The sequence below is a fragment of the Dendropsophus ebraccatus genome, chromosome 2, assembly GCF_027789765.1.
Source record: "Dendropsophus ebraccatus isolate aDenEbr1 chromosome 2, aDenEbr1.pat, whole genome shotgun sequence".
NCBI classification, from domain to species: Eukaryota; Metazoa; Chordata; class Amphibia; order Anura; family Hylidae; genus Dendropsophus; species Dendropsophus ebraccatus.
The window spans coordinates 195,817,988-195,842,471 of NC_091455.1; the positions used below are offsets into that span (position 1 = coordinate 195,817,988).

General features: G+C 45.5%; 1 protein-coding gene across 2 annotated transcripts in view; it reads right to left on the reverse strand.

Moving 5' to 3' along the window:
- WAC (WW domain containing adaptor with coiled-coil) overlaps nt 1-20,980 on the reverse strand; it is a 48,828-nt gene extending 27,848 nt beyond the window's left edge. The window contains exons 1-4 of one of the 2 annotated variants that reach the window (XM_069959005.1): nt 20,633-20,980; nt 20,443-20,476; nt 13,491-13,677; nt 3,230-3,324 (exon numbers count right to left, since the gene is read on the reverse strand). In XM_069959005.1, the coding sequence (XP_069815106.1) occupies nt 3,230-3,324; nt 13,491-13,677; nt 20,443-20,476; nt 20,633-20,673 (357 nt within the window). In that variant the 5' untranslated portion in view covers nt 20,674-20,980. The remainder of the gene's footprint in view (nt 1-3,229; nt 3,325-13,490; nt 13,678-20,442; nt 20,477-20,632) is intronic. The other variant, XM_069959006.1, reaches the window with a different exon arrangement.
- Between the last annotated feature and the right edge of the window lie 3,504 nt (nt 20,981-24,484).

Genomic DNA, 24,484 nt, shown 5'->3' on the forward strand with positions numbered 1-24,484 from the left:
AGCGGCTGAGATCTCCGTGACCCGACCATCTTCAGAAGCGGGGTGAAGATGAGGTGAGTATAGGGGGTTCTAACGGGGGTTGGGAGCCTGTCACCCCGTCACCGGGGGAGACAGGTTCCCTTTAAAAGCTTGCAACAGTCTATACATACTGAGCTAGACTTATGACTGCAGCCATAGTGACCCCCCACAAGATGTGTATATAGATAGATATATCTCTCACCTAGTGACTAATGCAAGTGACCCCCTACAATACAGACACCTGAGGGGCCCTGATAATAATAATTGTGCATATATCTATCTCCCAGTGTCTGCAGCCAGTTTGCCCTACACTTATAGATGACCCCCTCTACCCCCATTATAGATGCCCCCTCCTCCCCCCCATTATAGATGCCCCCTCTCCCCCCCATTATAGATGCCCCCTCTCCCCCCCCATTATAGATGCCCCCTCTCCCCCCCCCCTTATAGATGCCCCCTCTCCCCCCCCCCCCTTATAGATGCCCCCTCTCCCCCCCCCCCTATAGATGCCCCCTCTCCCCCCCCCATTATAGATGCCCCCTCTTCTCCCCCCTTATAGATACCCCCTCCCCTTATAGATGCCCCCTCTCCCCCCCCCATTATAGATGCCCCCTCTTCTCCCCCCCATTATAGATGCCCCCTCCCCTTATAGATACCCCCTCCCCTTATAGATGCCCCCTCTCCCCCCCCATTATAGATGCCCCCTCTCCCCCCCCCCATTATAGATGCCCCCTCTTCTCCCCCCCATTATAGATACCCCCTCCCCTTATAGATGCCCCCCCCCTTATAGATGGCCCCCTCTCCCCCCCTTGAAGATGGCCCCTCTTCTCCACCCATTATAGATGCCCCCCCTTCTCTTCACCCAATTATAGATGCCCCCCCCCCCCTTTCCTCTATGCTAAGCAATATTTAAAAAAAACAAACACACAAACTCACCTGACAACCCGCTCCCCCGGCGATCCTCTTCTTCTTCGGACGCTGTCCCCGGCTGATGCGCGGCTGCCGGGGGTGTCCCGTCCTATCCCCGGCAGCGCGGCGCGTCAGTGAGCTCCCTGTACGCCTGGGGCTGTGACTTCTGACACAGGAAGCGTCTCTGACGTGCGCTTCCTGTGCCGGAAGTCAGGGCCCCAGGCAGCTCACTGATGCGCCGCGCTGCCGGGGATAGGACGGGACACCCCCGGCAGCCGCGCGTCAGCCGCGCATCTTAAAGAGACAGCGCGCCGCCAGGGCCAGTCGCAAATGGCGCCCAGATTAATAAATCTGGGCGCCATTTGCAAAATGTCAGTCGCATTGGCGACCATTTTGGTCGCCATCTGGAGCCCTGCTACATGTACATTATAGGAAGGGTCCCTTTTCCAGCCTCACAGCCGACATGGACAGAACAGGGACTGTGCGTGCACAATCACTGGAGGAGTGATGGCCGGGAACAGAATACACCCTGTCCCCCCTATTCATTACCTAATACAATAAATGTCGATCGTGATGCAGAGAACGAAGCGCGGGGGTCATTGGGACTAAGAGTAACTTTATAACAAAGTTAGTGTAAATTTTATAACCAATAAAAAATACACACTTAGAAACAAGTTATGCCCCCTATTAAAAAGGGGTGTTCTGGTCGAAAAAGTGAAAAACTTGAAATGGCCAGAAAAGGACCCCAGGGGAGTATGGTTAAGCAAGAATAGGATGTTCATTATGTTCTATGCAAGTGCAACAATGTGCCCCTCTTTGACGTCATAGGCACATAGGCCCCGCCCCCTCTATGCCCATTGGTATGGGCAGACCTAGAGGGGGTGGGGCCTTGATCTTTAGGCCAGCCTGTTCCAATGGTCAGCAAGGGGGCAGGGCCTATGACGTCACTGAGGGGCAGGGCCAACAGTGGCGCTGTGGGCGGGGTGGTGCCCACTTAGCACAATCTGCAGTTGATAAAAGATCACTTTTTACTTGAACAAGCAACATGAATCCCATTCTCCTGCATGTTAGGAGAACTGCTGAACAGAATGACAATACATTGTTCTGTTAAGTATTTGCCACTAATGTATGCTGCTCTCACCGACAGATCCCCTTCAAAGAATACTAGATTTAAAAAAATAAAAAAAAAGTTTGACAAGCTTGTCCACAAGCTTCTCTCCCCACCACCTATAAGCGAGACCCACAGACTTGCATTTGGAGTACAACTGACAAGTCACATGATCTACGCGAGAAGGCTCAGGTGTTCCTTTTAAAGTTTAAATTTATTTTGTTTTTTTTTAAATCACATCCTGAAATGAATAAAGTCACAGCTTTGCCCCCTTCTCTGACACAGTGCCTATGTAGATTTAGGGAGAAGAGTCGGTTTTGCTAAAGAGACGAGATGTAACAACCACAGGACTGTCAGGCAATGTGTCCCATGTCATCTCCACATCACACTACTCAGGTCTTCTGTGGCAAATACCTGAGGCCATGTGTTCAATATTTGCACCTTGTAACCATTTTCACAAAGTACTTAATCACTATTTAGCTTGAAGGAAGTGTATACCACATGTCTAAAACAAATGCACATTGTACTACAAAACTGCTGACAGTGTTACATAGTTCTTGGGGAAGGAATTCATATATTGCTGTACATTAAAGAGGTACTCCAGGCTAGGGTTATTTATAGTGTATGGCCGGGCAGGGGGTGGATATAGGGGCCGCTGGTCACTTACCTCCCCGGTTCCAGTGTAGAGTCCCATATTGCGCCGCACCATTCTCCCGTTCCACTGCAGTTTCCTGGTATAAGCTGCAGCTTAAGACTGACGTCTAAAGGCAGCGGTCATAGCGTTGTCCTGCCTTGGCCGCTGAATGGCTGAGCTGCGGCTTGGGTTATCACGTATCAAGCCGCAGCTCAGTCCAGGAAGTAGCAGCGGGACGGGAGAAGGGGGCGGCGCAATCCAGCGCTGGAAGCGGGGAGGCAAGTGAACCGCGGCCTCTATATCCACCCCCTCCCCGGCCATACACTAAAAATAACCCCAGCCCGGAGTACCCATTTAAGCTTTCTATGCCTTCAATTTGAAGGCAAACAAAAAATCCTGTTTTATGCTGCAGTAAAGTGACAAAGAGGCGGGGCCCAGGCAGATCACAGCACTGCAGTTTCCAGTCAATTTTTTCTACTCCTCATACTTTCACTAAAAAAGAAAAAAACACTACTAAAATAAAAGTTAGCCAAATAAGTCCATGTTATTGCAATATTACTTACAGAATCACTCGTCTTGCTTGGAGTAGAAGAATGTGAATTTGAGCTATGAAGAGCACTGTGGTTATGTGAATTTTCTTGTGGAGAAAAACTGGTCCCTGGAAAGAAAGCAAAAATCATTATGATATAGTAGAAGGATTGCTGTCATTTATTCATACATTTAGAAAGACTGGACTGCAATGGATACAACATATAGTGAACCACCATCAATACAGCAGTGAGAAGAGGGTCTATACCTGGGATGGGGAACCTCCAGCTGTTGCAAAACTACAATTCCCATCATGCCTGGACAGCCGAAGTAAAGCTTTGCAACAGCTGGTGGTTTCCCATCCCATGTATAGACCCTCTTCTCACTGCTGTATTGATGGTGGTTCCCCATGCCTGGTCTTTACAAATACATTAAGTAAAAAATATCAGCAACAGAAAACTCGTGTAGATTGGGGCAATATTCTGTAAAGATTTTTCTAGATACCAAGTAAAGATGGCACTGCGGGAAAAAAAAAAATAGCATGGACACCCAATGCACCTAGGACTTCACTGCATTGAGCGCTTTCACTAGAAGCCGGCAGTGTTAACGTTTGGCTGGTCTCCCTGAGATCAGCAATCTGTTTCTCTTATGGCTCTACTAGATATTGCTCCCACCTAGCCAGAATCCTGCTCCACACTGATGAGGGGCAACACCCCAAAACAGCTGTATGGGGATGGATACCTGGTCTTTGTTTTTTCCTTGTCATTACACTTACTTATAGGGCCCCCTAATATGGCGGTTTTGGTGGTTTCCTTTCAGAAGCCACCCCTTGGCTGGGGGCTTCCCGGAGGGATATCTGGCTAGTCCTGTGTTTTAAGACTTTTAGATGAGGCTCCAAGGGCTCTCCTTTTGCATATTCATGTTTCCCAGGGGGCAATGCACCTAGGATTTCACTGCATTGAGCGCTTTCACTAGCAGCCAGCAGTGTTATCATTTGGCTGGTCTCCCTGAGATCAGCGATATGTTTCTCACAAAGTAAGCACACACTGTCATGTGGAAAAACAGGACCTTAAAGTGGTTAGCAGCAGGACCAGGTACTGACCACAACCCGAAAAGGGGTACTCCAGAAGGGGAACAAAAATGTTTTTCAATACTGCTGCAATAAAGTTGCAGATTTGTAAAAGACTTTAATTAAAAAACCTCAAGTCTTCCACTGCTACATGTTCTACAGGAAGTGGTGTATTCTTTCCAGTCTGACACAGTGCTCTCTGCTGCCACCTCTGTCCATGTCAGAAACTGTCCAGAGCAGGAGCAAATCCTCACAGAAAACCTCTGTTCTGGACAGTTCCCGTCACGGACAGAGGGGGCAGCAGAAAGATAAGCCGATAAGTACCGGAAGACTGGAGATTTTTTAATAAAAGTAATTTACAAATCTGTATAACTTCCTGACACCAGTTAGTTAAAAAAAATTAAAAAAAATCTGTAGAATACTCCTTTTAAAAATAACAAAGGCTCATCAGGGAATACAAAATCTCATCCAAAAGGAAGAGGACCCTACGATTCCTTACGCCATCTATGTGGTCTCCTCAAGAAGACACATTGTAACATATATAAAACCATAGATCAAATGCTGACTCACAAAATACTCAATTGCTAATATGGCCGCACTGAATAAAACCGTATCTAGCTATCAAGCATCCAGCAAAAAGGTCAGAAAATCCTAAACGTATGAAACATCTTGGACAGAACAGCAGCTCTGGAGCACAAACTGCTCTAACACTGTGCAGAGTACACGGACGTTCATATATACTGGCCTGTGCCCTGGATTTCTCAGGAGTAATAGCTGTGTGCAGTGAGGAGCTCGGTTGTCTGTTGACGCTCCCAGCTCTGTCTGCAAGTCAAAACCACAGCCGCTACCACGTCCTCCTCCCACCAACGCAACAACACATACTAGAGCAGATATGTTAGAGTCCAGAACAGGGGGCAAACAACTTAAAGTGACACTGTCACCCCCTTTTTGCATTCTGACATCTCTACACAAGTGTAAAGGGTAAATTTAGCGGTTTTCATACCTTATTTTATATCATACGTCATGGTGCTTGTTCAAGTAAAAAGTGATCTTTTATGAACTGCAGATTGTGTTAAGTGGGCGGGGCCTTGCGGTGCCACTTAGCCCTGCCCATAACGTCACCGTTGGCCCCGCCCCCTTAGCGGCCATTGGTGGGCCGACCTAGAGAGGGTGGGGCCTAGACCTTTATGCCAGCCTGTTCCAATGGCTGGTGAGGGGGTGGGGCCAACGGTGGCGTTGTGAGCGGGGCTAAGTGGCGCTAATGCCGCGAGGCCCCGTCCACTTAACATAATCTGCACTTGATAAAAGAAGACTTTTTACTTGAACAAGCACCATGACGTATGATATAAAATAAGGTATGAAAAACGCTACATTTACCCTTTACACCTGTGTAGTAGAGATGTCAGAATGCACAAAGGGGGTGAGTGTCACTTTAAGGCCCTATTCCATGGAACGATTATCATTCATAAACTCGCTCCAATGACAGCTCGTTAACGATAATCGCTTCGTGGAATTGGTGTAAACGAGCGAACGACAAAGGCGAAATTGTTATATTGTTGTTCAAAATTGTTTTTCAGCATGTCAGGAAAAAAAAAAAAAAAAACACGTTGGTCTTTGAAAGATAATTCGCTAATCGGTTCGTAAAATTAGAAATCTTTCAGTCATTTGTTAAAAGGTTTAAAAAAAAAAAAAAAAAAAAAAAAAGTAGGTGTGTCGTATGGTCATGATCACCCCGGCAAACGTTTTAAACGACCATGTAACGACCGCAAAATAATCGTTACACTACATATATCGTTCACGTTCCCACGTGTGTTATGTGTATGAGCTAAAAAAAAGTTAACGAGCGGTCGTTGGAGCGAGTTTATGAACGATAATCGTTCCGTGGAATAGGACATTTACTGAGACCTTTACCTACTCTACATAGAAATGCACCAGTAACATATGCATAAGCAGAAAGCTAGCTAATTGAAGTGATAAGGACACAGACTGAAGGAGTATTTGAAGAAAACATTTTTATATAACTGATCCCCATTATTCCTGCAGTATCAGCTGTTTCATCCCAGCTCAGCTGCATCCACACATTTCTTTACTGCAGATGGTCATGTGACTCCCATCCAGCAACCGGATAAAATATGAGCTTTTATGTGTACACAGGCCACGCAGTATGATGTTCTGTAAAACTACAGGATTATATCACAGCCTATGATATTCCTCTAGGCAGCTCAGCCCCCTGTCTCCCAGCTCTACCCTCCTTGTTCTCCTCTATATTCTTCACTGCACAACATGCTGCTATAATCAGAATGTCTGCTCACTCCAGAGACAGAGATATAGTGATATAATAGTAATAGAGCCCAAACAACAACAGTTGCAAAGCTATAAAACTCCCCAGATTCACTATCACTATGCCTGTATCTTCAGTGTGCAGACTTCTCCAATGTCCTATAAGATGCAGCCGGAGTTAGCTGACATTCTGTCTATGACTAATCAATCATAATAATTGTCTACTAATAATTTCTAGCACTGAAAGAAATTACAATAGTGAGACTCTACCCTCTGTCTCTGCAGAGTCAGAGGCATCATGGGAAATGACGACATGGCTGTATTAAGAAACCTTATCAGAGGGAACATAGGAATCAAGATAGCAGGCAACCCATGCATGGCACATTAACTCGAATAGGTATACACATACAAAACTATATACAAATAGAATATAGCAGTGCTCTGTGCTACTATGGTGCTTCTCCAAGAAAATAAGACAGGGTTTATTTTTGAAGAAACACAGTATGCCCCTACACTGTAGCCCCACTCTATATGGTAGTTTGCCGCTATACTGTATGTCCCACTGTTAGACTCCTATATTTTAAGTTTCCCTGTAGTTAGGCCTCTATACATCCCCCTCGGCATGTAGTCCCCATACGTAATACCTCCCCACCTGCTCTGTGGTTGGCCCACATACCACCACCCCCCGCCCCCACCCCCCGGCTGATTATCGGCCAGAAGCGTTGCAAGAAATGATCCTTCACCAATAATCTGTAAAAATGACAGCGATTAGTCGAGGATGGGCAAAACGTCCGATCCTCAGTTGATCTGTTTAGAGCAGGCTTTAAAACTTATTGACATCAGCCAAACATCTTCCTGTGTAAACAGGGGATGTGAGGCGGAGGACTATAAAAGGGAAACTGACAGCATGGATATACATATATCCACTATCAGTTTCCATATCACACAGCATAGCATACCTATCACTGCTGTTATCAACCATCCTATTCTCTGGCCCAGAGGAACAGGATGCTCCATCACAGCAGCAGCATGTACTGCTGTGTGGTATGAAAACTGACAGCAGAGATGTGTACAGTTCATACATACTGTATTTTCCGGTGTATAAGGCAACTGGGCGTATAAGACGACCTCTGACTTTCAAGAAGATTGTCAGGGGTTCGCCCTATACGCCAGAAAATTTAAACCCCTGCCTGACCGCAGCCCTGCTAAATTGAAAGGAAAAAAAACAAAAACAGTTAACTCATCTGGGGCCCGTTCCCGGTGCAGGCAGTGTGACGTACACTGACTGCGCAGGGGATCCCCGAAGCTCTCCCGAGCAGCTCATCGGAGAAGCTCAGAGACACTCGGATGCCAGGAGAGCTTCGGAAGAATGACAGAAGCTCCGGAAGTCCCTGAAGCCTCTGTCATTCTCCCAAACTCTCACCACTATTGCTGCTACTCCTACTCTCCTTATCTACTAGTACTACACCCCTCATCTTTTATATCTCTACTAATACTACACCCCTCACCCACTATGCTTTTACTACCACACCGATCAATAAGATTTTATTTTTTGGCCATATCACCCAACCCTAACCACAACTGAACATCAGAAGGTTGTGCTCTCAAAAATGCTACACCATTTCACACACACTGGAGTTGCTATCACAATATTGCAGCGTTTTACACAAAACTGATGCAGTACTGCAATGAAACTGCAATGTGTAAACCCAGCCTTAGCAGTCAGCCACAAAAGGTGTTAAAAAACAAATGGTGCACACCAGAAAAAAATATTAAGCTGCTGAACTCTCCTTTTGTTTGAGAATCCATACTGTACCACAAATATAAATACAACTTAAAGAGGTAAATCCTCTTAAATCTGACCCATGGATAGAATGGCACAGTCAGGGGGAAGCAGGTGCCGCGGTCCGTTTTTTGAACAGCGGCCTAGTTCCCATGTACGGCGCCGTTCTATCAACGGGTCCCACGCTGGAGCTGAGGCCCAGGAGGCGGACCGGCCTGTCCCCAGTGGGAGGGAATTCTCTCCCCTCTATGACGCGGCTTCATTAGAATCAGAATACTGGAGACTGTATATACTGTGTATGACACTCTGCAGCGTTACCCACTGGCCCCGTCCTCCTCCTCTGCACTGGAGCTAAAGTGAAAGTAAAAACACGATCTCTGGCTAGGTTGAAGTGACATCGGAGATCCTGGTCTTGTTTTAAAGCTCAGATTCTCCACTTTAATCTAAAATACGGCCCCTTGAAACCAAGTCAGGAATTGATAGCTGCATGTTACTGAAAACTGCATCTCACATGGGATTGGGGTTACAGCTACGATACTGGTCCTGGATTTAAAGCCAAGAAACTGAGCTTTAATACAAGATCAAGACCCGGCCAGAAAATACTCCATTCCTTTATGAATACTAGTGTGGCCATCTGTGTCTTTGTATCAGGATTAGGTGACCCTCTATACTGGTTGGAGTAAGGGGCACTCACATGTTTTATTTACAAACACAGGGCTTTAATCTCGCCAATAAAACACAATAGAACTCCCAAGAATTGGTAATGATATATTATAACTCCTGACAGATGCAAAGGCCAAAATACTGGCGGGACACCTTGATTTATTTATTTTTTTACACTGTCAAATAACTTGAGTCAATTTAAAATTTTAGTAAATTGCTTTCCTTGCAGTTCTCTGAACTGAAGTAATATTCCCATTTGGAACACTTATAGCACATCAAACTGATTCACACCTATGTCAAAGGAGAACTTCAAAAATCCAGTACATGCAGGATTAAAAGGATTGCAGGATTTTTTTCTAACTATCACCACAATAGAAACTATCTTCCTACCTGGTGCGGTTTTATTTTTATTTCTTGCAGTATAAATTAGATATAGTTTTATAGCTTGGGTCATTACAGTACCAAAGATGTATAGGGTTTGTGTTTAAGCGTTTAGCATAGCATATTATTATATGGGGGAATATAATACATTTTTATTATTGGGGGAGAGTGTGGGGGGGGGTTACTTTACACTTTTTTTTTTACATTACTGTACCCTAGTGTATACTAATCAGTGATCAGCTGATCACTGTAGTGCAGTGTATTGCCTATATCAGCAATGACATGAGGCAATCCATACAGAGGCATATACATGGTGATCCCAGGGGCCTTCAAAACGGCCCTAGGAGACAATTGGGAGCCTGGACCTAGCTGCAGGACTCCACGATCACGTGAATATACTCACACGGCCACCGGAACTCGTTAAATGCTGCTGTCAAATCATGATAACGGCATTTAAAGGGTTAAAACTACCCGGAGCGGAGGATTCTCCTCTCTGGCTAGTTACAGGGGCAGAGCCTTCCGATACATCTGCCGTAAAAAGGCATATGTATCGGAATAAGGCCCCTTAGTGACTGCCGTGAAAAGGCATATTGGTGGTCAATAAGGGGTTAAGATTGAGGATTTCCTGGCCTGCTCAGAGAGCAAGAAAACACTGAATTGGCTGTGTTAAGCCGTTCTAATGACTCCCATGGAGGTTAGTGAGAGTTGGGTAAGCAGTGTAACACTGCAAACTCAGGAGCATAGATGCAAGCCCTGTCATGATGGTATGTCATTCAAAAAAAAAAAAAAAAAGGGGGAAGTGAATTTTCATTTTTGCACTTTTGCTTTTTCCTAATGTTTTTAAGGCCAGTGCGTTCGCATTTTTTCACCTACAGACCCACATAATCCCTTATTTTTTGCGACTTCAATCAAACTTTGCAATGACAGAATTTCTCCATAAATATGCTTTGAAACTGAGAAAATCTACACAGTCAAATAAAAAAAAAAAACTACAACTTCTTCCATTTCAGGGTTTTTGTGTTCACCTTATGGTAAAAGTGCCACGTTATCTATGTTGCTCGAATCAATACGATTACAATGATAGGTAACTTGTATAACTTAGTTTACTGCTTATAAAAAATTAAAACCTTTAAAAAAAAAAACTGTTTAAAACTGCTCTATTACCATCCTTCTAGCGCTTTTATTTTTGGGGGGTAATTTTTTGCGCTACAATCTGTATTTCTATCGGTAGATTGCTTGCATATATGCGACTTTTCAATCACTTTTTACTACCTTTTTTTCAAGATTTGAAATGACCAAAAATCTGCAATTTGGTTTTGTGCCTACGTCCTTTACCGCGTGAGATCAGGAATGCCATAATTTAATTTAATAGTTCAGGCAATCCTGCACACAGCGATATGAAATATGTACATCGTTTTCTATATTTTTAATTATAAAATTTGAAAAGAGGGGTGATGTAAACCTAATATGGGATGGGATTTTTTTAATTAGTGAAAAACTTTTTTTTTCCCACTGTAATTTGAAGTCTTCGAGAACTATAACGATCTCTCAGATCAATGCAGTGCATATGAATGAGATTAGTGCTCGATACTATAGACTGCTGGAGTCCATAGTAATCGAGTGTTAAGCCAGGATCACCATCATTTCAGCACTGAGGCCCAGCACAGGCAGAAGCGGGGATCTCCCCTCTAATTCTGTCTGGGGGGAAAATCCCACCACTATACAGACAGCGGCATTTAAATAGTTAGCTAGCCGGGCATTGCGACTGGCCATGTCGCCTAACAGCCGCGGTCTCAAATGCGTGCAAATGGTTATTAATTGAACTTGAAAAACTAAAATCTCATATAGCCATAAGTATTCAAAGCGATTACTTAGGTGAAGCCCCTTTGGCAGTGTTTCCCGGTTCCATTTTGTTTGGTGCGATACCACAAGATTTACAACTGGATTCGAATACTTTACTCTCTGCAGATCCTCTTAGCTCTGTCAGGTTACATGACTACTGTCAGTGCAGCCATTGTAAGGATATTTGTCCCTATGCCACTCCTGTGTTGTCCTGGCTGTATACTCGGGTCACCTTCCAAGAAGATAGTGACCCAATTAGCCTCGTCTGAGGTCCAGAAGAGCACTCTGGATCAACTTAGATCCATTCAGCTTTCCCTCAACTCTGACCAATCCCCCTGTCCCCCAGGGCACGATTCTGGCCACCACCATGCCTTCCTGTAAGGATGGTATTGGCCAGGCCAGGCGCAGTGCCTGGTTTCCTTCAGATATACTTAGAACTGAGGCCAAAAAGTTTAATCTTGGTCCCATCAGGTCAAGTTTGTGAGACATGTCAAAAGGTTGTTTTATTTTATTTTTTTTACAATGGACATCCTAACGCGTTCTACAAAAGAAAAAATAACCTAAACAGTCTTACATAAGCCACTTCTGAAGAGTGTAGAGAAAAATAAAAACCAAAGAGAAGGAAGTCTGGCGTTTCCTTTCAGGAACATCCCCAAGTATATGGGCGCATCATTATTAATTGGTTGAACCCAATGGGTCAAGTCGGGAACGTCCACAGACTACTATGTCATGACCATTACTTGCTGAGCATAAATTAGATACAGTGACTCCAAACAGTTTTCTAACCTCACAAATAGAATTTATTGTAATAAGGTACCTGGACTAAATCAGGAAAATGTATGCACTCACTACAGATGTACAAGGGTCTGCAGATAGCTCTGGGATAGCCTCTGTCCATTTGGAGAATAGCCCTGCCACATGCTTAGCGCCAACCATTTGCACAACAGTACAGTCTCCAGTAAAAGGTTTGGGTAAACTGGAGGTCTCTAATGGTTTAGGAAAATCCTGTCTGAAGCGCCGCCAAAGCCAGCTCTCACCACAGGAACCCCAGCCTATCAGGAGAACAAGGTGGCTGCTCACACTATTATAGTATGTGAGATGGAAATGAGCGAACCTCAAGCACGTTCAGGTTCGTTTGAACCCTAACTCTCGCCATTTTATTATCAGCGGCTGAAGTTAGATGCAGCTTATGTATGCCTGGAAAACATGGATACAGCCATAAGCCATATCCATGTTATCCAGGACTCCCCAAGGCTGCATCCAACTTCTTCAGCCGCCAGTAATCAAATGCTGAGAGTTTGGGTTCAGACGAACCTGAACGTGCTTGAGGTTCGCTTATCTCAACTATAAGAGTTACAGAACAGCACTTCATTCTGCTATATGAATCTTAGATGGAAAAACTTACTTTGTACTTTTTTTGTTAAAAAAAAAAATAAATAAAAGGCAGCTAACCATTCTCAGAAAACCCTAATAATTAGAGTCTAACAAGGTGCAGTAATGAACTGTAGAATAGTATACAACTAAACCCTTTTACAGCTTTCGTCAGATATATAACCTCTTTCTTGCTAAGCTTAGGTTCACACTGCGTTTTCAGCATCCATTTAAACAGTACTTTATTGTGCGTCAAAAAAAAAAACGCATCCGTTTGGATCAGTTTTTTTTTATAATGGAAGTCAATGGAAAAACGGATGCGCACAAATGCATCCGTTTTTTGCAAAAAACGGATCTGTTAAACGGATGCTGAAAACGCAGCGTGAACCTAGCCTAACAGAAAAAGTTAAGGGAAAAATAAGAGGCAGTAGACTGGCTTCCACCTACATGAGTGGACGCTCATCATTTAAATCCAAGTTGTTGTTTTTTTAAAGTACTAAAAACCTCTGATGCATCAAGAGGGTCACAAATAGCCACTAATGTTGCTTAACTGGCTGAAAAAGATGCAAAACTCTTCCATGTAAACACTGGATGATTTCTAAGAATTAAAGTTATATAATATGTATTAAAAGCAAGTAAAAAGACTGACGGGACGATGCTGATGTAGTGATAATGCATACGGCAGATACCATTCGATGTGTGAATGGAGCCTAGGAATACTCATGCAAATGTGACCTGAATGTGCAAATCCTACTCCTGGCCACAATGTACGGTGAAAGGTTTCTGCAGACCATCGCACTGTATGGACATAGTAACCCTATAGCAAAGGGAAGCTAGACTTGCTTAAGGGTGAAAGTTAAAAGATGACATGATGAACATTGGAGTGAGAAAGCCTGTGGTGACTTACCTCCATCCCTCTCCCGCACCCTGTGGATGTGCACACTTTTGGCCTTGCCGTGTCCAACACTGTCAGCATATTTCTCAGGGCTATCTGATCTGCGCATTTTATTCGGGGGAGACGGATCTGCAGAATCTCGCATCTTGTCATGACGGTGATCACCGCTGCTTGGGTGACCCTTTGAATATTTAAGAGTCTGAAGGAAAAAAAGAAGAAAAATGATTGAGCAAGGTTTAGAATTTTAAAATAAGTTATTTTAATTACTTTTTTAAACCTCCCTTTTAGTGATCACATTTATCCTATATAACTATCAATACACTCAGTTCATCTGCGTGATGGTAAGAAGCAGCCAGTGATAACTAGTGCAAAATAGCCAAGTTATGAAAACTGCAAGAATTGCTACATGTAGGAACTGGACTCATTCTTAGGGCCCTATTCCACGGGACGATTATCGTTCACCCGTTTACACGGAAAAATGATCGTTACTTATGATTGTTCTTGCGGTCGTCGCTATTGCGTTTGTCACTACTGCGAACGACCGAACAATGTCTCATCCCATGCTAACAAGCAGCGATAAAAATAGGTCCAGGTCTCATTAAGCGATCAACGATTTCTCATTCGTCATTTAACCGTTAACTGCTATTCAACCAAATGATTATCGCTTTGTCCCAAACAATTTAACAATTATTCGAACGATAATCGTTCCATGGAATTGGGCCCTTAGTCTGTTCTATCAAAATAATAAAATCCCTTCATCAGGATGTGTCGTCTAACATAAGACCAAGCTACCCAGCTTCATAGGAAGCTCAAACAAACTAAGCCGATGCAACAAATTCTCATCTCTCTTATACAGAGGGTGCTGCAATAGTATATAGGGGTCATTCGGATAAATGGCTGCCACTGTAATACAAAGATGGCAGAATAGCAGCCACTTAAGCATTGGTTCTGAATTCTGGCTCAGAGATGGGGACCCCCTATAAAACAGCTGATGTTCATATACCCTAAAGGTACCAAGGCAGGGTTGCCTGATATAACCTTTGTACTGATAAAGCTTTGGTCACAACATACAATCTTATGCCGCTGTTGATGATTTTTTTGTTATAGAGTTGGATCCAAAACCAAGGAAATAAACTGTGTATAGGTGCAAGAACAGAGAAGACTTTAGAGGATTAATAGAGTAATTACTTAATTACTACAGATGAGCGAACCGGGTTCGGGTTCGAGTCCATCCGAACCCGAACGTTCGGCATTTGATTAGCTGGGGCTGCTGAACTTGGATAAAGCACTAAGGTTGTCTGGAAAACATGGATACAGCCAATGACTATATCCATGTTTTCCACATAGCCTTATGGCTTTATCCAAGTTCAGCAGCCACCGCTAATCAAATGCCGAAAGTTCGGGTTCGGATCGACTCGAGAATGCTCCAGGTTTGCTCATCTCTACTAATTAACTGTTCTCTGTTTATAGTCCATTTCTGGCTTTGGCTCAAAAAATTCTGTCAGATAATCTGTTGGTGTAATAGGGCCCTTACTACTGTCACACAAAATTGTCAAAAAGGAAACCAGGCTAAGAAGTTATCAAGATTTAAGGGGACTCCTGTCCATGTGAATTGTTTTCAGGGCAGCGCTATAAAGGCTTGAGACATGAACCCATTGCCTCAGGGAACACTTCTAGTCCACTGGATTCTGAATAGACTACCTATAGGGGCCAAACAATAGAGCTCAGCAAGATCAAACTCACTGACTGGGGGGCACAAAAGAAAAACTGGAGATCTCACTTTCACCCAGACATGGAATTATAGCAGAGCTGATCTGAACGTCTATTTCCTGCCATCAGCTTCCTGACCACAATTCATCTTTTTGGTGATTTGTTTTTTGTGCCACTTCATACATAAATCCATATTTATTCAGAGGTTCCTGAAGCCCTATAACAGGCATGGGGAACCTTCTGCCCTCCAGCTGTTGTAAAACTACAATTCCCATCATACCTGGACAACCACAGCTTTAGCTGCCCAGGCATCATGGGAATCGTAGTTTTTCAACAGCTAGAGGGCCGAAGGTTCCCTATGCCTGTTATAGGGCTCTCTGCTGACAGACAGAGCTGGCAATGCAAGCTGTCATATGTAGTACATCCGCAACAGAACAAGCAAAGATGTTCGGTGAACATATCCCAACGCTTTATCAAAATGGTTAAAATACATCTAATGACACAGCTGTAGAAATATTACAATCAAAATCAGGTGAGAGAATTTTTATTTATACAGCATTTCAGCTCTCCTCAAGTATGGAGACAGCCTATTGGCCGAGATATTTTTAAGTTTACATATGAGTCCCGTCATCTGCTGATCATCTGGTTCCTGTGCCAATACCCTTCTGGCCACAGAAATTAAGGGGTACAGGTGCTAGGGCCTCATGGCAGACTTACTATGTGCCCATGTGCACCGGAGGGGAGCGCTGAAGGGGCACAGCTCTTTATTCCGCGTACGCTGCCACCATTACACGCAGCGGCAGCGAGCGTGTAAGTGCAGGGGAGGCCATGGGGAGGCGCGGGGGGGGGGGGACTGCCCGGGTGATCGCTAGATCATCTGGGCAGTCCATAAAGGATAGCGCCGGTCTGCTGCCGCTGCTCCTATTCCCCGGATTGCTGCTATATCAGTCGTTTGTCTTTTAACATGTTGAAAGACAACACGACAGCAACGTTGTCTTCTATTACATAGGACGATTATCGTCCGTAACGGCCGATAATCTTTCCGTGTTATAGGGCCTTTAGGTGAGCAGGTCTGTCTCATTCACAAGATCTCAGAAACTGTATGGTTAGCATATGTGGGGTTACCCAGACAGCAGGACTGCAAGTCTCAGCATGCAGACTCTTCTAGGAATTCATCAGGAACTATATAACAAGCTCCTATTCCATATACAGACCCCAGGATGAACCTGCTCATCTATGTTATACTACACAGCTGCTCATTCATTAGAATAACATCTCCCTGCTGGACACAAGCACAGGAATGTACTGCAGAAGTTGTATTATTCTAATATATCCCATCACATTCCCCCTCTAAAAATACAGATAATGAGGAGTCCTGAGACACTGTCCACTAGCAGCACCGACGCAGCATCCCCCAGCCTGATGCAAAACTACAACTCCCATCATGTCCTGATGAAAGTTATTACTCTGGAACAGAAAGGGGAAGCCATGTGTATGAGGATGACGTCTGCCTGCTGGAGCTCTCAGGACTCCCTGTGGGTCAGACGCTTATTAATTACCATTGATATTTTTTCAGATGAGAATAACCCTTTAATACCATCCAGAGATCTATAATAGTTTTAGCGAAGGGGTGGGCATACCTATATTACCGAGTTGCACCACAGCACAGCTACCTGGCAATAGAGATCTTAAGTTGGAGCCAAATTTCTTGCACCTGAGCACTTACACCAATGGAGAAGACATTGTTTCATTCCCTGCACAAATCTGCAGTGCTATAGACAGGTCTTTTCAATATAAAGCTTCAATTGTTGTACTATGTTTCATGGGCTTGTTGCCCGTCACCCAAGATTTTTTTCCCACTGTAAATGTCCATTGCTAGAAATCGTTCAGAACGGAAAGGGTTAAAACTGGTTCACAAGACTGTACTGGACAAGTCATTGTTTAGCTCATACACAGACCAGTAATAACACAGAGATGCCCACCCCCCTATAAAGCTACAACTTCTGCACTATATAAGCTTCACTGTTTATCCGTCAATGGACATTACAGCGATAATAAAAGTTTCTTCCCGCCCAGAAACGTCACCAGAGCGTCTACAGGGACAACAAGTAATGCAAAACATTGCGCCGGAGAGGTCACTCTCCCGCCACAGATCACCAGATCTGAAGACTGAACCCTATTTCTCCTAAAAAACCGAAACCTTTACACTGTCAGCTGATGTCTATAGGAGAAGAAAAAATATCTTGGTTACCAGAAATACAATCTGAGCACAAAGTGTTAACAGCGGTGCATAAGATGGCACTGGACAGGTTACTGCCTGGCTGTATAAAAAAATACAACTTTGCTCTAAGTTTCACAGGTGAGATGAACAGTGAATGGAAAAAAGTCAGAGCCTGGACTTCTCCTTTAATGGAATAAAAGTCAGTGCACAATATGGTACCAGAGAGGTCACCATTCAGCAAATATAGAGAGCTGACTGCTTTTTACTTCAAGTAAACTACAACTCTTTTGCTCTGAACTTCGCTGGTTAGTGGACCTGTCAACTGATGTGTATGGGATGTGACGTCTTCTTCGGGCGGCCAGCGGATCTTCCCGAGTGCCGGCCGCCCTCTGCAGCGTCATCCGAAGCTCAGCCGCGATTGGCTGAGCATAACTGTGCTCAGCCAATCGCAGCTGAGCGGCTGATGACGCGGCCACATCATCAGCTGCTCAGCCAATCGCGGCTGAGCTTCGGATGACACTGCAGAGGGCGGCCGGCACTTGAGAAGATCCGCTGGCCGCCCGAAGAAGACGTCACTGCTGAGGATCGGAGACCGTGGTCGGCACGTGACAGGTATGTATAGCGCACACCACACTTCCGGGTACACGGGTGGGGGGGGGTGGGACACGGGGAAGGGGGCCATTTACAGACATAACATACATTACAAAGTTGTATAACTTTGTAATGTGTGTTATTCTGTGAATAATTTTTTATCGCCGGACAACCCCTTTAAAAGGTTAACAATGACACACAAAATTGCACTGAAAAAGTTTCTCACTTGTGCACCCTGCACCTACAACGCTGACTTCACTACAACTTTCGGACATGTAAGCTGCGATTCCACTAACATCTACAGTGGGAAAAGGATTTCCTTTACACCCGTAAGTGTTCAACTCAGTACTTAATAGGTTAATACACGTGCAAAAATTTACACCAGAGAAGTCACTGTTTGGTTTCCGGCACTAATAAAGATGACTCCCCCATGTCTTACACTACAGCATTCATGCTATATAAGCTTTACAGGCTAGCCGACCTGTCAATGGACAGCTACACTAAGAATGACAGCTCCTTGGTCCCCAGAGCACTTGGGATAACAACAGTGTCCAGGATGGCACCGGAGAAGCCCCCGTTTTCATCCAAGCACATATCTACACAGAGATCACACCCCCCCCTCCAATAACGCTATAATTCTGCATATAGTAGCACAGGTTGTTGTCCTGTCAACTTGCATCTACAAGGGGAACAGAAAAATGGTCCCAGTAAGTGATGAAGATCGCTGTCACTGTTTAGCTCCCTGCACAGATCTACACTAATACATGACGCACCCCCCCCTCCCCTTCTATAAATCCACATCCTTTGGTCTATACAAGTTCTATAAGTTAGATAACTACTACTATGGAAATGACAATTTTTTGTTTCCAGTAAGTTATAAGAACACTTAAAAGGGTTAACACTGCTACACATGATCGCACCAGAAAAGTTCTCTTTTACAGGGAAACAGTATTGTGCACTAGGGCCGCCCCTGTACTGGGGATCGCTGTAACCGTCAAGCTCTCTACACGAATAAAGATGCCATATACACTATATACATTGGTGTTGCTGAGGCTCCTGCAGTGACACTATGGAGCTGTATATACCCTGTCCACTAGACCTGTATACATTATATACCCTGTCCACTAGACCTGTATACATTATATACCCTGTCCACTAGGCCAGTATACATTATATACCCTGTCCACTAGACCTGTATACATTATATACCCTGTCCACTAGACCTGTATACATTATATACCCTGTCCACTAGACCTGTATACATTATATACCCTGTCCACTAGACCTGTATACATTATATACCCTGTCCACTAGACCTGTATACATTATATACCCTGTCCACTAGACCTGTATACATTATATACCCTGTCCACTAGACCTGTATACATTATATACATTGGTGTTGCTGAGACTCCTGCAGTGACACCATAGAGCTGTATATACCCTGTACACTACACCTGTACACATTATATACACTGGACCTGTATATACCCTGTACACTATAGACCTATATATATACACACACTATATACATTGGTGTTGCTGAGGCTCCTGCAGTGACACCATAGAGCTGTATATACTCTGTACCCTATAGACCTATATATACATTGGTGTTGCTGAGACTCCTGCAGTGACACCATAGAGCTGTATATACCCTGTACACTACACCTGTACACATTATATACACTGGACCTGTATATACCCTGTACACTATAGACCTATATATATACACACACTATATACATTGGTGTTGCTGAGGCTCCTGCAGTGACACCATAGAGCTGTATTGACCCTGTACCCTATAGACCTATATATACATTGGTGTTGCTGAGGCTCCGCACAGTCCCGCAGTGACACTATAGAGCTGTATATACCCTATACACTACACCTGTATACATTATATACACACTATAGAGCTGTATATACCCTGGACACTATAGACATATATATATATATATACACTATATACATTGGTGTTGCTGAGGCTCCTGCAGTGACACTATAGAGCTGTATATACCCTGTACACTACACCTGTATACATTATATACACTGGACCTGTATATACACCATAGAGCTGTATATACCCTGTACGCTACACCTGTATACATTATATAGACTGGACCTGTATATACACCATAGAGCTGTATATACCCTATACCTGTATACATTATATACACCATAGAGCTGTATATACCCTGTACGCTACACCTGTATACATTATATAGACTGGACCTGTATATACACCATAGAGCTGTATATGCCCAGTACACTATAGACCTATATATATATATACATTGGTGTTGCAGTCCCGCAGTGACACTATGGCGCCCTCCCCCCGGGTACAGGAGCAGCCGGGCCCCCTATAGCGGCGGAGGCTCCGGGGCTTGGGCCTAGCGCACAGGCCGCAGCCTGCCTGGAGTAGTAGCGGCGCTCCGTATATACCTGGTAGGGTTGGGAGTCCCTTCGGTCGTGACAGCTGTAAGAGAGAAGACAGAGAGAGCGGGTTAGCGGGTGAGAGGAGCGGCAGGGGGAGCTCCGCAGCCGCCGTCACCAGGAGCGGGGGATCCCAGCGAAGATGGCGGCGGCGGGGAGAGGAGGAGACAGGGGAAGAGGAAGAAGAGCAGCTCATTACCCATCACTGAGTCTCGCTTGTTTCCTTGCATACATTACCATCAATGCCGTGTGTGAGTGGGGTGTGGACGCGAGAGGGCTGCTGACAACAGTAACCCGTCCACCGGCGGGCGCGGTACCGGGGCACGGTGATCGGGAGGAGGCCCCAGTCTATAGCACTGTATACACACGCTCGGCTTTCTGACGGTTTACTAGTCAATACTTTTATACGTTAACGGGGCGTACGCCCGTCATCCATCTCCCCGCGCACACACAGGCACAGACAGCAAGACACAGCGGCGGCGGTGACGGCTGCGCGGACGCTCGGGAACGCGCACTGTATGGTTCCCGTCTAGACGTCACGAACGCGCATGCGCTGCCCCGCCTTACCCAGCTTCCAACGGAGCAGGCGCAGCACCACCTAGAATGTTGACGTCAATACGCATGCGTACCATATGCGTCTGGGCAATGACGTGTGATTTTTTTTTTTTTTTTCAGGAAGCTATAACTTTATTAAAATAGTGCGTCACATACAAACATACCCTAAATTAACCGCTTCGTGCCCGAGCACTATACCTTTTCCTAGTCCGTTTTAGTAATATCCAGTGTTTTGTGCAAATAACTATTTGTTCAGGGTGATATTACTAAATATACTAGATGAAAAAGTAGTTGTTTGCCAAAGCCACAGAACCAACATTTAAATGAGCAGGAAGCAAATAGCGCCATACACTGTGTAGTGGTCCTGCTGGGTAACTGCAGCTCAGTTTTCACTGAAGGGAATGGAAGCTGAGTTGCAGTAACCTAGCATGGCCACTGCAAAAAATATGGCGCTATATGCTTCCAACTGTGAACGCAGACGTCGAAGCAAACATCTGACCAGCCACCATGCTGGGTGTCAGGCATAGATCACATATTGCCAGAAATAATCTAGACTGTATATTGAGACTAATATTACCAATAATACCAGTAAACAAAAGGCACATGATCTCACCATACTATGACTGCCACTTTTAGGTATTTGCCCCCAGTAGGTGGATAAGTGACCCTAGTTGGTAGTTGCCCCATTAGGTAGATATGTCCTCCCAGTAGGTATCTGTAATCTAGTAAGCAGGTCGGTTGAATCCCCACTTGCCCCTAGTAGATACGTGTCCCCCAGTAGGTAGACAGGTACCTCTGTTAGTAGGTAGTTGCCCCTCCCTCAGCAAAAATAAAATAAATAACAAACACGACATACCTTGAAAAACAAATAAATTGTACAATTATGCAGGACAATTATCTTTTCTGAGCATCATATGGTAAAACTGGTAAAGCTAGGCTTATTCTACAGGACTGTACAATTCCATTCATTTTTTGTTTACACAGTTGACAACGCATTAACCTTTTTTTTTTTTTTTTTTTGAGGGTGCCTTCACACCTACCGACTCGCAGCGTTAATAACGCTGCGAGTCGGCTAGGTCCTGGCAGATCACTGTCATTACATACACACAGCGGTTTGAACGACCGCTGCGTGTATTCTGCCGGCCACTTAACCCCTTCTGATGCCGGCCAGCCGCCTCCCGCTCCGCTCTGTATACATTACCTCCTCGCTGCACGGGGTCCCGCGTCCTACTCTCGCGCCCAGCCAATCAGTGTGTTGCCCTGCTGCAGCCACTGATTGGCCGGGCGGGAGAGCAGGACGCCGGGACCCCGTGGAGCGAGGACAGGTAATGTATACAGGGTTGAAGCGGGAGGCGGGCGGCATCATAAGGGGTTAAGCGGCCGGCAGGTTTACATACACACAGCGGTCGTTCAGACCACTGCGTGTATGTAGTGACAGTGATCTGCCAGGACCTAGCCGACTCGCAGCGTTATTAACGCTGCGAGTCGGTAGGTGTGAAGGCACCCTTAGAGTAGAACTCCAGGTATAATGTAAAAATCCAGGACGCACAGGGGATGGTGGTGTCACGACCAAATGCCCGCTGAACCAGTCAGTGACTGAGGCACGACAGGCTGAGCAAGATGTTCCTGACACTCATGACAACACAAGAAGATGGAAGAAGCAGGAGACCGGAGGCTGACAATGAGCTGAGGCGCTGCAACGTCACGGGGACGGGTAAGTGTGAATTCTTTATTATGTTACAGCTTGCCATAGGCAGGCTTTATCACAAGATCTTGTCATGATAGCCAACAACCAGACAAATAAAACCCCACAATCACACCTTTAAACTGTTAAAGGGGTTGGCCATTTTATGGTAAAATTGCTCAGTGTACAGTATTAGTAGTGTACTCACTGTATATACTGACAGCAGCGCCCTGTGTACAGGGACGGCTCCAGGTTTTTGCAGGCCCTTGGGCAACAGAGCCTCACTGGGCCCCTCATCCTTCCATACACTATGCACAATCATTTAAGACACCACTAACATACACAAACACACATTACTGATACAGACATTGACTGACGCACACTTACTGACACACACACACACACACAAAGACTGACACACTCACACACTGACTGACACACACATTACTGCTCTTTCTCTCTCTTCTGATGTTCAGCCCGCTCACCCTACACTACAGTGAGTGGGCTGAACACTAGAGCACCAGGCCCCTCTCCCTCTCTGGGCCCTTAGAGGTGCTGTGGGCCCCGACACTTGCTGACACCGGCCCTGCCTGTGTACCCCTTAGAGCTAAAATCAGACCCCCCTCCTCCATGCTGTGCTGCCCTGCTCTGTGGGGAGTCTGTCCATTAGATGGCCGACGCCCCCTGTGTCCTCCATAGGAATATACAGGCTCAGTGGTGGACACTGGGGGGCGGGGCATGGTCACATGCTCCTCCACGTCGAACATCTTATAGACAGACTCACCACAGAGCAGGACAGCACAGCTTGGAGGAGGAGAGAGTAATTTTAGCTCTATGAGGTACACAGGGAGCTGCTGTCAGTATATACAGTGAGTACACTTACTAATACTGGACAAAGAACAATTTTTCTATAAACTGGCCAACCTCTTTAAAGGGGTAAATCACAAAAAAAAAAAAACTCTCAAATCAACTGGTGCCAGAATGTGCCAGAGATTTGTAATTTGCTTCAATTAAAAAATCTCAAGACTTCCAGTCCTTTCAGCTGCTACATGTCCTGCAGGTAGTGGTGTATTCTTTCCAGTCTGTAGAGAAGGAGAGGTTTTCCATGGGGATTTGCTCTAGACTGCTCTAGACTCTTCCTGACATGGACAGAGGTGGCAGCAGAGAGCACTGTGTCAGACTGGAAAGAATACACCACCTCCTGTAGGCAGGGCCGTCTTATCCATTGGGCAGGGTAGGCGGCTGCCCGGGGGCCCGTGCGTCCTAGGGGGCCCCTGCCCTCTGGGACACACCTGTATTTTTAGCTTTATAAGACGCACTTATAAAACTAAGTGCGTCCTATAAAGCAAAGACGGCTCCCAAGCAGTACTGAGCACCGCAAGGAAGCCGTCCCGCCCGCCCCCTCTATTGCCGCTCACTATGCATATGCATAGTGAGCGGCCCTGAGCGACCCCCTCCGCCCGCCCCTTCTATCGCTTCTCAGCTGACAGCCGATCAGAAGCCCAGGAAAGTGCAATGAGCAGCACTTTCCCGGGCTTCTGATCGACTCAGCTAAGCGGCGATAGAAGGGGCCGGCAGTCCAGGAACTCACCCGTCCGGCGGCCCCAGCAGCTGATGTCTCCCGGCAGCGCGCACTCCCGACATCCTCCGGCACAGGCAGCGGGGTACAGAGACGCTGCCTGTGTCCTGGATGTGTCATGCAGCAGGACACTTCCGGCACAGGCAGTCTCTCTGTACCCCGCCGCCTGTGCCGGAGGATGTCGGGAGTGCGCGCTGCCGGGAGACATCAGCTGCTGGGGCCGGCGGACGGGT